Source organism: Hemicordylus capensis, chromosome 2 (assembly GCF_027244095.1).
Source record: "Hemicordylus capensis ecotype Gifberg chromosome 2, rHemCap1.1.pri, whole genome shotgun sequence".
In the NCBI taxonomy this organism is placed as follows: Eukaryota; Metazoa; Chordata; class Lepidosauria; order Squamata; family Cordylidae; genus Hemicordylus; species Hemicordylus capensis.
Window position 1 is genome coordinate 215,240,342 of NC_069658.1, and position 15,009 is coordinate 215,255,350.

The 15,009-nt window shown below is 50.0% G+C and overlaps 1 protein-coding gene across 16 annotated transcripts in view; it reads right to left on the minus strand.

Moving 5' to 3' along the window:
• Nucleotides 1-550: 550 nt before the first annotated feature.
• Nucleotides 551-15,009, minus strand: part of PTPRS (protein tyrosine phosphatase receptor type S) — a 346,861-nt gene continuing 332,402 nt past the window's right edge. For all 16 annotated transcript variants that reach the window (XM_053301444.1, XM_053301445.1, XM_053301446.1 and 13 more), the window contains 5 exons: nucleotides 13,369-13,495; nucleotides 11,851-11,976; nucleotides 8,775-8,929; nucleotides 5,256-5,391; nucleotides 551-3,556 (listed from right to left, as the gene is read on the minus strand). In XM_053301444.1, coding sequence (XP_053157419.1) covers nucleotides 3,488-3,556; nucleotides 5,256-5,391; nucleotides 8,775-8,929; nucleotides 11,851-11,976; nucleotides 13,369-13,495 — 613 coding nt within the window. In that variant the 3' untranslated portion in view covers nucleotides 551-3,487. The remainder of the gene's footprint in view (nucleotides 3,557-5,255; nucleotides 5,392-8,774; nucleotides 8,930-11,850; nucleotides 11,977-13,368; nucleotides 13,496-15,009) is intronic.

Below are 15,009 nucleotides of genomic sequence, written 5' to 3' on the forward strand. Positions count from 1 at the left end.
CAACACCCCTCCAGTGGCTGTTGCTGATAGACATCATTCTGTTATGTTATCTTATGTTTCTTTTTTTTAGATGGTGAGCCCTTTGGGGACAGGGAGCCATTTTATTTGTGTATTAATATCGCTGTAAACCACTTTGGGAAATTGTGTTGAAAAGCGGTATATAAATATCCATTGCAGTAGTAGAAAGACCTCCGCTGCCTGTTGCAGCAAGCAGTGACCTGCCAGCCGGAGGCAGGAAGAGGGCATCGTGGCGGTGCTGCTCAAAATCCTTTTGCGGTCAATAATGAAGAGGTTCGTGGATTCTTGGTTTAGCCCCAGTTGAATGATGTTGGTTTATCCCAGCATCCTTTTGCATGCTCTCTCTCGGTTGCCTACTCATGGTATATACTCTGCCTAGTTTGGGCTCTCTGGGAAAAGAAAAGACGTACAGGTGTGTGTAGTGGAAGCCTTTCCACCCTAGGCCTTGAATAAATGACCTGCAGAATGTCTGGTGCCCACTAGACCTGCTTCCCCGCACTCCCCACGGAGAGAAAGGTAGGTCCAGCCGTCCTTTTTTTCAGACAATCTTCCTTTAATACAAAGTCAATATATATTATCTACATACAGAGTGGCACGGAGACCACTTAAACTGTTTCATTTTGAAATAACAGTGTGATAGCAACAGGGCGTTTGCTTTTATACAAAGGAGGGGAGGTAAGAAATTAAGTAGGAAATTAAGAAAAACAATTTAAAAAAAAGGTTTGGACACCCAGTTGCTCACCCCGCCTCTCCCTCCTCCCAGACTCTGCCAAGTTCAGATTTTTCTCGTCAGCCTTCTAAAAAATAAATGTTAGGCAAGAAGTAGGAAGGGAAATCTCAAAGATTCCATTTAAAAATAATAATAATAATGATGATCAAGCCAAGAAGTTGCTACTAGTGCTGTGCCTCCTGCGAAGGCACCCAGGAGTTTCGTGCGCTCTCTGTTCACCGCCATCGTACCAGTTGCACAAACCCCTCCGGTAAATTGTAAAACTGAGGAGTGATATGAATAAAACCCAGGGCTTGGGCGTCTAAGTACCTTTTTAGAATCTCTTGGCTTGTTCAGTACCATTAAAAATAAAATAAAAATCAGAGTAGCTCAAACCAAAGGTGTTGATCCAGAGAACATAATTTGCATGTGTGGACGGGGGAGGAGACACACTGCACTCAGCCACCTGTTAACATATACAACCCACCTTTCCACAAAAGAGCTTGGGGGTAGCATTTTAGCCTCACAACAACCCTGTGAGGTAGGTTAGGCTGAGAGATTGTGACTGGCTCAAGGCCCCCCCACCCCAGTCATCTTAAGGCCACGCAGGGATTTGAACCTGTTCCGCACACCCAAATCTTCACAGTGTAGTGCAGGCCTGCACAGCTGGGTGACCCACAGCTCGGACATCGTTGCAGAGCCTGCCGGGTAGCCTGTTTTTGCTGTCCCAAGCAGGCAGCAGCAAAAACAGGCTGGTTCTCAAACCCCTTGGCGGGCTTCTGTCCGTAGGTGGTGGGACGCTGTGGTCAAGTTGTGCAAGCCAGCACATCCCTGGATGTAAACCTTAGGCGACAAGACTTTCTGGCTACCCTGTGTGTGCCACACTGCACTTCTCCTGCTGTTCTCCTGCTGTTGTCTGTCTGCCTACACCTGTGGTTCAGAATTTCCTGTAAGACACTGGTGTCTAATCTCCCATTTTGGTCCCCAAAAGAACAGGCCTACAAACACGACTGCCCCAGGCCAAGGCCAGGCTCCCCAACCTTGCACCCCCTTCCCCAGGACTTCTGATACACCTTTTTTGAAAGGGAGGAAAACCAAATAAGTCTTTTTTTTTTAAAGCAGCAAAATCTTGTTCATACATGAGTAGGCAAACTCCCCCCCCCGCCCCACTTTTAATGGTTTTTAAAAAAGCAATATGCAAAAAAGTAGCAATTGCCTCACGGCATTTCTCTTATGTCACACAGCCATTACACGGAACATTTCTACAGTGAAAAAATAGACTGTCTTTGAACATAATATGAACAAATAAGTAATTTTTTTTTTTGTAAATTCGACTGATATTCTTTTGTAATTTTTTTACATTTTTTATAAAGGAAAAAAAAATACACTATTTAAAAAAAAGAGAGAGAGAGACCAAAAAAGAAAAAAGAAAAAGAAAAAAAGAAATGTCACTTGCTAGAGTTACATCAATACCTTTTTAAAGAAAGCCACTCACCAATGCTGCCTGTCCCGGTTCAAACTGCATTGCAGGCATCCCTACTGAGAGAAGCCCACGCCTGACCCCGTCGCAATGGCCACCCCCCACTTTCCAAAACCCACCTCCTTTTAAAAATTTGCCATTTCTCTCTTTGGCATGGGGGGGGGGGCACCCTCAAAAATGCCAGGCTGCAAAACAAAAAGTTAAACGACAATGTGCAAAGAGAATCAGAAAATAGGCAGAGGATTTTTGCTTTAACCACAATCACCCTAATTTTTTTAATGGTTTGAGAGTTCCACCCCTTCTAATCCAAAGAGCAAAGGTAGCTGTGGTACTAAACCATAAATTACCAGAATATGTGTGTGTGTGTGTGGTGAGGGCGAAGGTGGGAGGCGGTTTGGATTGTGGGGCAGCCAGAGGATGGGGAAAGAGGGAAGATGTACATTCCCATTTTTAAATATGTTTCAGTCCCTGGGAGAGTTTTATTGCATGTTTCTGCTTTGCTTTTTGACATCACAATCCTGGCATCAGAAGGAAATGAGGAATGTTGTATGATGAAGATGAGCTACAGAAGGGTGTGTGTGTGTGTGTGTGTGTATGTACGGAGAAGTCTGAGGTTGGCTTAGTTGGTGTGAAATTAGTTATAGCTTTCCCCCTCTCTTTCCCCCCACCCCACCTTCCAGTTAACATCTGCACACCTGCAAGTGGCTTCCTTTAAAGACTGTTGACTAGATTAGTATGTAAACTGAATTCTAAAACGATATCCAATTCATTTCCATTCACGCTCCTCCACCAGCTTCTCTCGGCTCTTCTTCCAACAGGCTGCCGATCTCCGAGGTGTGGGTGGGGCTAACACATTTATTTCCCCCCACAAAGTTCCATTAAAGCGCCTGGATCATTGCGTCCACACGCTGCCGCCGCCGTGTCCACACCGCAAACACCAAATGAGGTAAGAACGAGTTTGCCACTTAAAAGAAAATCCTCTTCCGAGCCGCTGCTGACGCTTTTGCGGTCCAGGTTCCTAAAAACACAGGTGGGGGGTCCCGGAGGCGTGGGATGCGTGTAGGTCGGTGTGGTTGCTGCTCAGCTAAGCCTTCCTTCTTTGCTGCTCCTTCCCCACGGTTGTGACCAAACTGGGGTGGGGGTGGGGGGAAGGGAACTTTCTTCTGATCCAGTTTGTAGTTTTAAAAAGGTCAAAAGCTCTCCTCTCCGGCTCGGAAGGAGCCTTCCGGGACTTTAAGTGGTTGAGAGTCCGCAAGACGGATGGCTTTTAAAAGTTCTTTTTATGTTGCATAGTGATCAAAACTGCCCAGGTACTCCAGCGCCGCCTGGTAACAGAACTGATATTCATCCTGTCGAAAAAGGAAGAGGGAGGGGTTAGAACGGGTGGCTTGCTTTGTCTTGGCCCCTTCTGTGAAGTTTGATTTTGAGCCATGCAGGCTGTTCATTTGTGAGCTTGAATGACCAGCCAATGGCTAGCCTCCGCTGGTTTGAGGATACAGTGGGAGAGAGTTCCCAATCTACTCTGGGGTAAAACTCGACCACTTCAGAGATAAAGGATGCTGCTGTTAATTTGGCAATCCAGTCTGAGACCATTTCCTTTTGGAACTGAATACGAATTGCCTGCCTCGGCATTCAAGAGAGGGAGTACAGCTTATGAGACTAGCTTTTCATTGGGGCTGAGGTGCAAGGAGTAAAGACGGCTGTGTATTCTGGCTCCACTGGCTGGTACTTCATGGGAGCAATACAAGGGGAAGAGAATAAAGGGCAGGGTTATATCCTGGCACTGTTTATGCCCGCCGCCCCCGACCGGTGCCGTAGGCGACTGCCTAGGTCTGCCTAGTAGGCAGGTCAGTCCTGCTTGAGAACCCAAGAGTGCATGACAAAAGGTGAAAACACGCTACTAAAATGATGCCAGAGAGAAGGAGCTCCTAATATGGAGAGATCCTTTCCGGGATGAAGTTGGAGCAGCCATTTCTAAATTTCCACCAGATGCTGGTCTAGATGGGCCTTGGGCCTGATCCAGCAGGGCTGTTCTTATGTTCAGAAGTGAGAGGCAGGGCTGCCCACAGAAATCCAGGACTTTATAGTGGATGTGGTTAAGCACCAGCTCGCCCTGCACAAAACAAAAAGTACCAGCAAAGAGCGACAGCCCTGCTCAAAGACGGGGTGGGGGGTGGGGAAGAAGAATTTTTCATTATGTCTCAGTGGAGAATTGTGGACAGTAGTGCCATTTAATTTTTACTAGAAGTTCAGCCTTTGGTGTCACTCTAAGCCAACTTTGTCAAAAGGCACTCAAGAGCAAGTGAAACGGGGGTGAAGGGACTCTGTTCAACCCCAGTTGAAATATCACCTTTGCCGTCAGGTGGCCTAAGTTGAGAAAGCCTGTTCTTGAGAGTCAGCAGCGACTTGAGAGAGACCTGGCTTCCCATGGGACCCAGGCAAACAGGTCTGGCAGGCTCTCGAAACAGAAACCTGCCAGACCTACTGAGCAGAGGCAAAAGTGGGGTGCACATGCACACCACGAGCAGTGAGCTCTGTTTCCAAACGGCCTTCGACTCCAGTGCTGGACTAGATAGGTCTTGGGCCCGATCCAGCAGGGCTGCTCTTAAGTATGAGACAGCTACCTCAGTAGTAGGCAGATGATAATACCGAGTCACAGAACTGAATAACCAAAGTAATGTAGATCAGGGATTCTCAACGTTGGGCCCCCAGATGTTCTTGGACTTCAACTCCCATAATCCCCAGCCAAAGGCCACTGGGGCTGTGGATTATGGGAGCTGAAGTCCAATAACATCTGGGAACTCAACGCTGAGAATCCCTGATGTAGATGATCTGAAGGATAACAGAGAAAATGTATGTGATTTGGATACTCTAGGGGATGCAATGCCTAGTTATTATGAATATTAGTGAAATATAATTAAGCAACTGAAAAGAGAGATACTGAACAATCAGTCTTTCTTCCAGCTTGACCCACCCACCCACCCTCACAGAGCTGGCCATGAGATGTCCCCCCCCGCCCCGCTTGCCAGGGTGGCCCCCTCCTCGTACTTCCGTCTGCACCATGGCAGGCCGTTGCGTTCGCAGCATCTTCACCGTCTGGAAGATATCTACAACCCCCTCGTAGCGCATTCTCTCCAGGACGATACTCAGCGTGATGAAGACACCGGTCCTGCCCACTCCGGCGCTGTAAAGAGGCAGCAGGGAAAGAGGTAAGGAAAAGAGGCGAAAACAGGAGACTGTCATGCCCAGTCTTGCCTCATAAGTCAAAGGCAGGGAGGGGTGCCTGTGGAGGAATTGTGGGGCCGAGGGGGACCCAGGAGGCCACTGGATTGGACGGCACCCCCTTGAAACTAGCCTGGCTACCACCCTACCTGATGGGACCTGATTAACTGGGGATCCCCCCGCCCCGCCCCACATGGTTCAAGCCTTGAATGCAGAGCCTAGGCCATCCTCAACAAGACACGAAAGACGGGCCCAGAGACCCCGCAATGCCATGCCTCTCTGTGCAACACTGTTCAGTGCAAATCAACGTACACCAAACGAGAGCCTGCCATGGGGGCGGCAGGCAGCACAGCTCTTGGTGGGCGGTGAGCTAACTTGAAGCTCCGATTGTCCCTGCCCCGTGTGAGCAGCACCAACCAGTGAACGGCACAGGGGCGGCCGGCCGGTGCGGACACATCATGCCGGCAACGTCTTTGGATTGATCGGAGAGGTGGGGAGGGGAGTTGGCTGCAGCCACACATTGGCTTTTTCTGCTGTACATAACCCAAATCTCGCCTTGTGCTGCGTGAAGGTGAAAGCGACAGGCGGGCGAGTTCCCAGCTCCCTTTTGAGCTGCCGTCCTTGGCCTCAACAGGGCGATCAAGATCATGGCAGCGTTGCCCTCTTGGTAGCCGCTTGGCCAGGCTCGCTTGCGGTGCAGCTCAGGAGAGTGGAGGGGCTCACCCGGACAATGTATTCTGCACAACAACTCCGTGCTACTCTGCTAAGTTTGAAAACAAGCAAGCCAGCCAGCTCAGGCTGGGAGCTTTAATCTCTCCAGTGGCGCGATTAATCAAGTAAGGCTTTAATCGCAGATTAGCAACATGCAACTCCTCTGAGGGATTTGCCGCTCTTGACGGAGCTGCTGGCGTGTAGGAAACCTCGGAGGGGGGCTGGCTCACACCTCCCGGAACCTTGATTTGGCGCAAAGAGGGGAAACAGCTAGAGAGCCACCTTCGGTAGCCGTGGGGGCTGGAGATGATGTTTGATGTGAAGCAGGAGGAAGTGGGGAAAGACACACCCCACCTATTCCCCAGGGGTCATGCAAGCTAATAAGGTTAATATAGCCTCTAGGAGAGAGGGCTTTGTCGTGGATCAAACATCCTGCATACCGACATAGATCAGTGGCACAGGCCCTGCTTTGCAAGCAGAAGGTCCCAGGTAGGGCTGGAAAAGACCTTTTCCTGTGTGAAGCCTGGGAGAGCTTCTGCCGGACAGAGCAGACCATAGTGAGCTAGATGGACCAATGGTCTGCAGAAGGCAGTTCATAAAGGAGGGGCTATAGCTCACTCTAGTACATCCCATGATTTTCCTGCAGGTGGTCCTGGGTTCAGTCCCCAGTCTGGGGATGATCCCATTTGAAACTCTGAGGAACTACAGTCAAGGGCTCTCTGAGGTTATAGATTCTCTCTGAGAACTGAGGTTATAGGGTCATCTGCAGCTTAGAAGGCGACAAATTCTCTCCCACAGTTCTCAAAATAACCCCTTCTTCAACATTCTGTGGTGTTGTGAGCTGCCCAGTCAATTTGTTATGGGGCGGCTAACAAAATGATTCCTATTTTGTATGGTGCAAATGTATTTCAATCTGACCAGTTCATTTAACATCTACATGAAACTGCTGGGAGAGATCATCAGGAGATTTGGTGCAGGGTGTTATCAGTGGGCTGATGACACCCAAATCTATTTCTCCATGTCAGCATCATCAGGAGAAGGCATGACCTCCCTAAATGCCTGCCTGGAGGCAGTGATGGGCTGGATGAGGAATGACAAACTGAGACTGAATCCTAATAAGATGGAGGTACTCATTGTGCGGGGTGGGAACACGGGAGACAATTTTGATCTTCTGGTTCTGGACAGGGTCTTGCTTCCCCAGAAGGAGCAGGCATGCAGTCTGGGAGTGCTTCTGGATCCAAATCTCTCCCTGGTGTCCCAGGTTGAGGCAGTGGCCAGAGGTGCTTTTCTAACTGCTTTGCCTGGTACTCCAGCTGCATTTATTTCTTGAGATAAGATAACCTCAGAACAGTGGTACAATCTGCTGGTAACCTCCAGACTGGACTACTGCAATGTGCTCTATATGTGGCTGCCTTTGTACATAGTCTGGAAACTGCAGTTGGTTCAGAATGCGGCAGCCAGGTTAGTCTCTGGGTCATCTTGGAAAGAACAAATTACTCCTGTATTGAAAGAGCTACACTGGCTGCTGATAAGTTTCTGGGCAAAATACAAGGTGCTGGTTATAAAGCCCCAAACAGCTTCGGCCCTGGGTATTTAAGAGAATGTCTCTTCCCCATGAGCTTCTTCACCCACTGAGATAATCCAGAGAGTTCTGTCTGCAGTTGCCACCGGCTTGTCTGGTGGCTACAGAGGGACAGGCCTCCTTTCTTGCCGCCCTGAGACTCTGGGATGTGCTCCCTGCTGAAATAAGAGCCTTCCCATCTCTGACAACTTTTAAAAACGTCCTTAAAGACTCATCTTTTCACCCAAGCTTTTAATTTGACTGTGCTTTTAAATTGTTTTAAGGGTTTTATTTTCACGTCATCGTATACCACCCAGAGTATGAAGTTTGGGGTGGTCTACAAATTTGGTAAAATAAATGTATAAATAAGTCAGATATGTTCTTCAGTAATACAGAACAACCGCACTTACCAGTTAACATCCTTTACAAAGAAATAACTGGGCGGGGAGTGGGGGGGGATACTGAGGGCATTTTAAACAAAGCTGCAGATGAACTAGTAACAAGAGCAACCGGAATACTCTAAATTGGAAGGCCTGGGTGAGAGAGGCCAAGCGTGTGATTTTCAGATGCCTTAAAACTGTCAGGGGTTAGCGATCTGCACATGCTGGGAGCTATGAAGGGGCCGGGGATCTTGGGCTTGCAGAAGGAAATTTGCTGCAATTAGGAGCTAGCTTTAAAGGAACAAAACGGAACGGAAAAACGCTCAGAATCCTCCAGTATTTGGAAGCTGGACTCCAGCTTAACTGTGCACTAATGAAAGAATCCTGCCAGGGATTTGATAAGGAGGTGAAGCTGCATCCTCTCCTCTGGGCCAGCCAATCCGGAGGAAGCGCTGAAGTTTCCATCCGCAGAACCTTCCTTTGGCTTAGCATTAGCGTTGGCTGAGCGGCTCTTTTTAATTCCAAGGTGCGAATTAGCAGGAGGAGGATTTGTGAAAGAGGACGGAGAGGGCTCTGAGCTACCTTCATTTCTCCCTCCCCAACACACTTAAAAAAAAAAAAAAAGCTTCCAACTTCTCTCTTCTGCGTGAAGGGAGTCTTAGAAGCTATGTGTCGGGCGGGCTGTCAGCTCACCTGCAGTGGACGGAGATGGGGCCGTCCTGTCCAAACTGCTCCTTAGTTTTGTGCACCTGTCCGATGAAATCGATAAACCCTTCGCCGGATTTTGGCACACCTTGCTCTGGCCAGTCAGTGAACTGGAACTGACGCACGGTCCGTGACTGACCATCCTACAGTTCGGAAAAAAGAAATAACTGCAATTACGCCAAGGCCTGGCTGCGGATAGATGCAAAAATCAAACTCAGTGCCCTGTTGTGGAACTAAAAGGGGATGGTGCTGAAAGCTGGATAAATGGGGTAGATTATGGAAATCTGATTGGGTCCTCAAGCCTCATCAAAGAAAACACTTCATGGATGGGATGGGAGAGAGGGGATGATGACAGAGTAACCTTCTTGGCTACAAGAACTGCTTCATTAGTTTTCTTAGCAGAGCGGAGGCCTCAGGGATTGATGATGGGCTCTTCTGAGCACCTTCAGAAACTGATGGCGATGTTTGAGACCTGGGTTCAAATCCCCCACTCAGCCATGAAGCTCAGTGGGTGACCTTTGTTTACAGAGGGAAACAAATTTAAGAAGGCATTTTCAACAAAGCGTACAAAGAACAGCATGCTCAAAGTCCAGACTGCCTCACAGGGTTGTTGTAATTATTAAACTGACAAGCGGGGCTCACGTACACTACCCCAAGCTCCTTGGACGACGGCCGGGATAAAAAAATATAATATTTTAAAATGGAAACAGCTACAGGAGCAGCAGACAAGTCCCTCTGATCTCAAACAGGCTGCTTTGCAATCTGCAGCAGTGGCCTTTTAAAACTGTTTGTGCCCTTCCATATATTTATATATCTATCTAAAAGAATTTTTTTTTTTGCACCATACACATCTTCCCGGAACATAATAATCTTTTGAAACGCATTCAAAGAAATTACACAGCGGGAGACCAGCAGCAGCTGCTCGAAGGAAATGCAGCCATAGCATTGTTGCCAGAATTCACACAGCTGAGGTATTTGGAAGGCGGGGAGGTGAAGAAAAATTGCGATAAGCTGGTGGGAGGGGAACCCTCCCCCCCAAACAAACCAGCAACCCCAGACTAGCCAGGGAGAGAGGTAAGCTGGCAAGAGAACTGCACTTCTTTGCTTTGGAATGGAGTTTGCTTCCGATACAAGCTCCCTTTTTGAAGGGATGGTACAGCAGAGTGTGTGGGCTGGTCACAGGAGTCTCTGCATAACAGCGGAACTCACTGATGGGGGGAAGGCAGAATTACTCATTACATTTATATTCCCCCTTTCCACCCAGCAGTTCATGGTGGCGTAAAGGTTTCACAAACCTCCGTCTCCCCCACCACCCCCAAACCCATTTTATCTTTACAACAACCCTGTGTGATAGTTCGGGGGGTGGGGGGAGAGAGAGAGAGAGCGAGAGAGCGCGCATTTTATGGAAGAGCAGAGATTTGATCGCAGGCCCCAGCAGACCTTCTCACCACTGCACCACACGGCCTCAGAAGTAACATCCTGGAGTTGCCAGGTTGCTGTGGAACACATGTCTCCTCTCCGGTGGTGAGAGCAGAAAAGATTGAAAGAATAAAGTACAATTCCTACCATCCCCAGCTGCAGTGGCCAATAGTCAGGGAAGGTGGCCTGCAGTCCAGTGTCTGCAGGGCTGAAGAGGTGAAGCCCTGCCCTAAATGATACGAAGTCAGCATGGAATGCCTCCTTTCAAAAGCTCCAAGCGGCTTTCCGTAGGGGCTGCCTGGTGCTCTGCCCCCCCTCCCTGGCCAAGCAGAGAGCTGTTTAAAGATGTAAGAGCTTCGTGTGCCCTCACACGGTTTGCTGGGCAGTGCCATAATTGGCATGGCAGTCTGGCAAAACGGCAGATAATAACCCCAGCTGCACTTCCTGCTACATGAGTGATTCCCAACTCCTTTATGAGGAACTTGTTTGTTTAAAAAAAGGATCTGGAGAAGACCGGAAGAGGCCAGCCAGCATGGGCTTTTGGGCAAGCATCTGAGGGGCACAGTGGCTGGAGCTCAGTGGCTCCACCTTGAAGCTGGCGTGGAGGGGTGGGTGGGTGGGGGTTCGGTTGAACCCTTCCTTGCACCGAAGCAGGTCCCGGGTTCAGTCTGCTGCAGCTCCAGTTCAAAAGGCACCGGGGGCCGCACTGGAAAAGACCCCTGAGCAGAGGCGCTCTTAGGCATGGACCTTGGGGGTTTGGTCCGTGGCCCCCTTCTGGGGGGGCTCCAAATGTTCTGGGGGGCCTCCAGAGGCCTGCTGCCACTCCGTGCCTGCCCCACTGCTGCTGTGGGTGCGGGGTGGCGGCAGGAGCTTTCCTCCTCTTTCCGGAGGAGTCCCAGGAGGAGGCGTCGAGGGAAGTCCAGGCATGCCTCTCCGCAGGGGTGTAGCTAGGGGAGAAGGGGCCCGTGTTCATCCCTCTCTCTGGCGGCCCCCCAGAGTGAGGGAGATAATGAAGAAAATATAGAGGGGTGGAGCTGGAGGGCCCTCAGGAGCTGGGGGCCCGTGTTCTTTGAACCCTTTCGCTCAATTATAGCTACGCCCCTGCCTCTCCGGCGCAGAGGGAGGCCGGGGCAGCGGGCAGGAGGGGACCACAGGTGGGGCCCAAGCAGCTGTGGCAGAGCGTTCCTGGCTGGCCAGAGGAGAAGTGCAGGAGGCATTGACTGCCGGTCCGAGTCTTCTTGCTGCGGGGGAGCAGGCTGGGTGGGGGGTGCGGGGGATCGCCCTGTGTACCCCCTTTTGCACCTCCTCCTCACAAAGGTGGACTGGCCCTGGGCATGCCAGCGCTCTCTCTGCCTGAAGACGTGTCCCCCCCACCCCTGCCAGCCTCTTGCCCACCAGCCACAGACTCCAGGGGCGCCTTCAGTCAGGCAGGTTTTTTTTTTTTTAAAATAAATTAAGGGACGGCCTTGCGGCGGGGGGCCTCTGAAGCCCTCCAAAGGTCCGGGCTTCGAAACGGCCTAGGTGCGCCACTGCCGCCCAGACAGAACCAGGCTGGATGTCTCAGAAACCTCCGCTTCTCCGAGCACTGAGCACCAGCCCTCCCTGGACAAAAGGGGCACAGGAAGCATGCCGAGTGTGGACTCACCCTGGCATCGGTGACTTTGAACTCCCGCAGGATGTACTGTGGCATGTTGTACTCCGCCATGGGGTCCACCACAAAGTACTGGTACCGCGCGGACCGCTCTGCTGGCCAGTATTGATGGCACTTTTCCTGTTGGCCGAGGAGAGGGAATTGCATGGGCCACAAGCAAGTCATGGTGGTTTTTCTTTCCTTTCCCAGTGTTTCATCTCCTATTTGGTCAAGACAACCCGAAGGCAACCAACAGCAGCAAAAAAGGGGGCACAGTTCTGTACGGGGCAATTAACCCAGAGGTTCTTGCTACCACCTCTCAGCTGACACAGGGCTGCAACTTCCACCATCCCCTTTGCCCATGGTGTCTGGGGATGATGGGAGTTGTAGTCCAACAGCAAATGGGGGACTCAAGGTTGAGAAGCCCTGCTCTAAAGGAACGGGCATCGCCACAGCCCATCTGAACACTGCACAGGGCACAAATTAATCCTGCGTTGTACAAAGAGAGACCTGAGAACTGAGGACAGATGGATCCAAGTCCCATCATCCCCTTTGGTCATTGTGGCTGGGGATGATGGGAGTTGTAGTCCAACGACCTCTGGCAAGCCAAGGTTGGGCGCCCTGGGGTAAATGAGTTCTCCTGGTAGCTTGCACGGCCCTCAGCCGATGCTGTGTCCTCTCCCCATCTGTGCTTCACTTGGAAGTTCTTGAGGACTCAGATGAGTACCTCCGGAAGACAGGTCTCCACCCCATAACCTTTACTGCCAGCAAGCTGCTGCAGCTCCCTTTCTTCTTAGGCCTCCTCCAGCTTTGTCACAGTTTCCTTGCTTTAATTTTTAAAACCAGCTGGCACACAGCCCCACTCATTCTCCAGTCTCCAAAACAGACACCCTGGTGATTCTCCCCGTGTCCCACCACCCTTAAGGTTGCGCAGGACCACCTCTTTGGCCTCACTGATGCATCTTCCAAAGGTGTGCCACTTCTGTTTTTAGCCACATTTAAAAGGAGCTCACCATCTTGGGCTGCATGCAAGTAACGTAGCCAAAGCCTCATGGGTAGGGATAACAAAGAAAAAGCAACAGAGAGGAGAGCATCCGCTTAAAGCCTGGGTTTTCGATACATCGGGCACCTTTTGAAAATCAGGTTGTGTCACGTCCCTCCATGCCCCCAAGGTTTGGGTTACTTCCTTTCATCGCAGTCCTTCTCCCACCCTGATTAAGACAGCTTAAACATGATGGTGCTTGTGTGCATCTCCAATTCTTCCAAGCCAAGAGATCTCAGCGTGCTTGCTCTCTCCTGCGTGGACCTGCTATCCTGCCTGACAGATGCACCTTGAAAAGGCGTTCCCCCTCTCCCCACTGCCAAGACCTGAGCAATATCTAAGGAGGGGACATAGCTGGCTGCCTGCAAACAGTTTGCCATTCAGCGTCAACCACCATAGCAGGCGGAGGGCGGCAGCAGCAGCAGCGCTCTTGCCAAGAGGCCGGGTCGCCTGCTCTGCTCCTCCTCCTCCCCTGGAGTCTCCCTGCTTACCCGACCCATTTCCCGGAGCTTGGTCAACATCACAACGATGGTCGAATTGTTCTCCCACAACATGCGCCAGAAGTCCTCTGTGGTTTCTGCCAATGGTCCTTGGGTGGCAATATATGCTTTCTGTTGCCTGCCAGTGGAAGATGCAAATCGATAAACTATTCATTCAGCACATTTCTATACTGCCCCGTATGCAAATCTCTGGGCGGTGTACAGTCTAAAACACAATTAAAACATCAACACAAAATAAAGATAAAAACTAAAACTATAAATTAAAAGCCTGATTCAACAGGTATGTTTTCAGAGTTTTCTTTAAAACATCTGAAGAAGGGGAGGCTCTAATTTGGCACGTTCCAAAGTCCTGGGGCAACCCTAGAAAAGGGCCCAGTTTTGAGTTGCCACCAATCGAGCTGGTGGCAACTGCAACCAGACCTCTCCTGATGATCTTAATAGGCAACAGGGTCCACTCAGGCTTTTAATTTGACTTGCGATTTTTGACACTGTGCTAATTTTTACATTATCCTAATGTTTTAACGTTTACATTTTGTTTTAATTTGTATTGTTTTATTGTAAACCACCCAGAGGCATATGTTTTGGACGATGTTCTCTTAAATACCTTGGACAGCTAAATACCATAGGTGTTATCTTAAATACCTTGGGCGGTTTGTTCAGGGCTTTATAGGTAAGAACCAGCACTTTGTATTTCACCCAGAAACGTATTGGCAGCCAGTGTCGTGCTTTCAAAAGGTGTGTAATATGATCTCTCCGGGTAGCCCCAGAGACCAATCTGTCATCTGCATTCTGTACCAACTGCAGCTTCATACAAAGGCTGCCCCACATAAAAGCACATTAAAAAAAGAAACATACTCCACAAATCTTTATGTGCTAAAAACTGCAGGCAGAAACTGCAATATTAAAAGCCTCCAGTCTTCACCACCCCCTGGAAACTCAGAAGGGCAATATGGGTCTTCCTGGGAAGGGGTGACCACTGAAAAGGCCCTGTCCTGTGTGCTCACCACCAGAATCTGTCCAGATGTCGGCACATGGAGCAGAGCCTCTCCAGACGTTTTTAACTGGTGGGCAGATTCATATGGGAGCAGGGGATTTGGGATAAAATCCCCTTACATAGATCCTATGTAAGATCAATGCAGGTATGGAGGCGCTCCCAATTTTTCTAGGAGCAACTGCCACAAAAACTGGGAGGCCCCTCCATACCTGTACTGATCTTACTTAGGACCCTATTGGACCATTACAGAGGACCATTGGTCCGTCTAGTACAAGGCTTCAGGTAGGGCTCTTTTCCCAGCCCTACCTGGAGATGCTGCCAGGGACTGAACCTGTGACCTTCTAAATCCAAAGCAGATGCTCTTCCTCTGAGCTGTGGTCCCCTCCCCATGGTCAGGGGGTCCCAACCTGTGGTATTGCAGATGTTGCTGAACTACAACTCCCATCACCCCCAGCTACAATTTACTGTGACTGGGGATGACGGGAGTTGTAGTTCAGCAACATCTGGAGTACCACAGGTTGGGATTCGGGAACCCCTGCCCTAGGTAGCTGCCTTACACTCAGCCACACCGTTAACCCATCTAGCTTGTCTTCTTAAGAACATGTGCCCAGGTGAAGGGAGTCACAAATTTGGCAGCG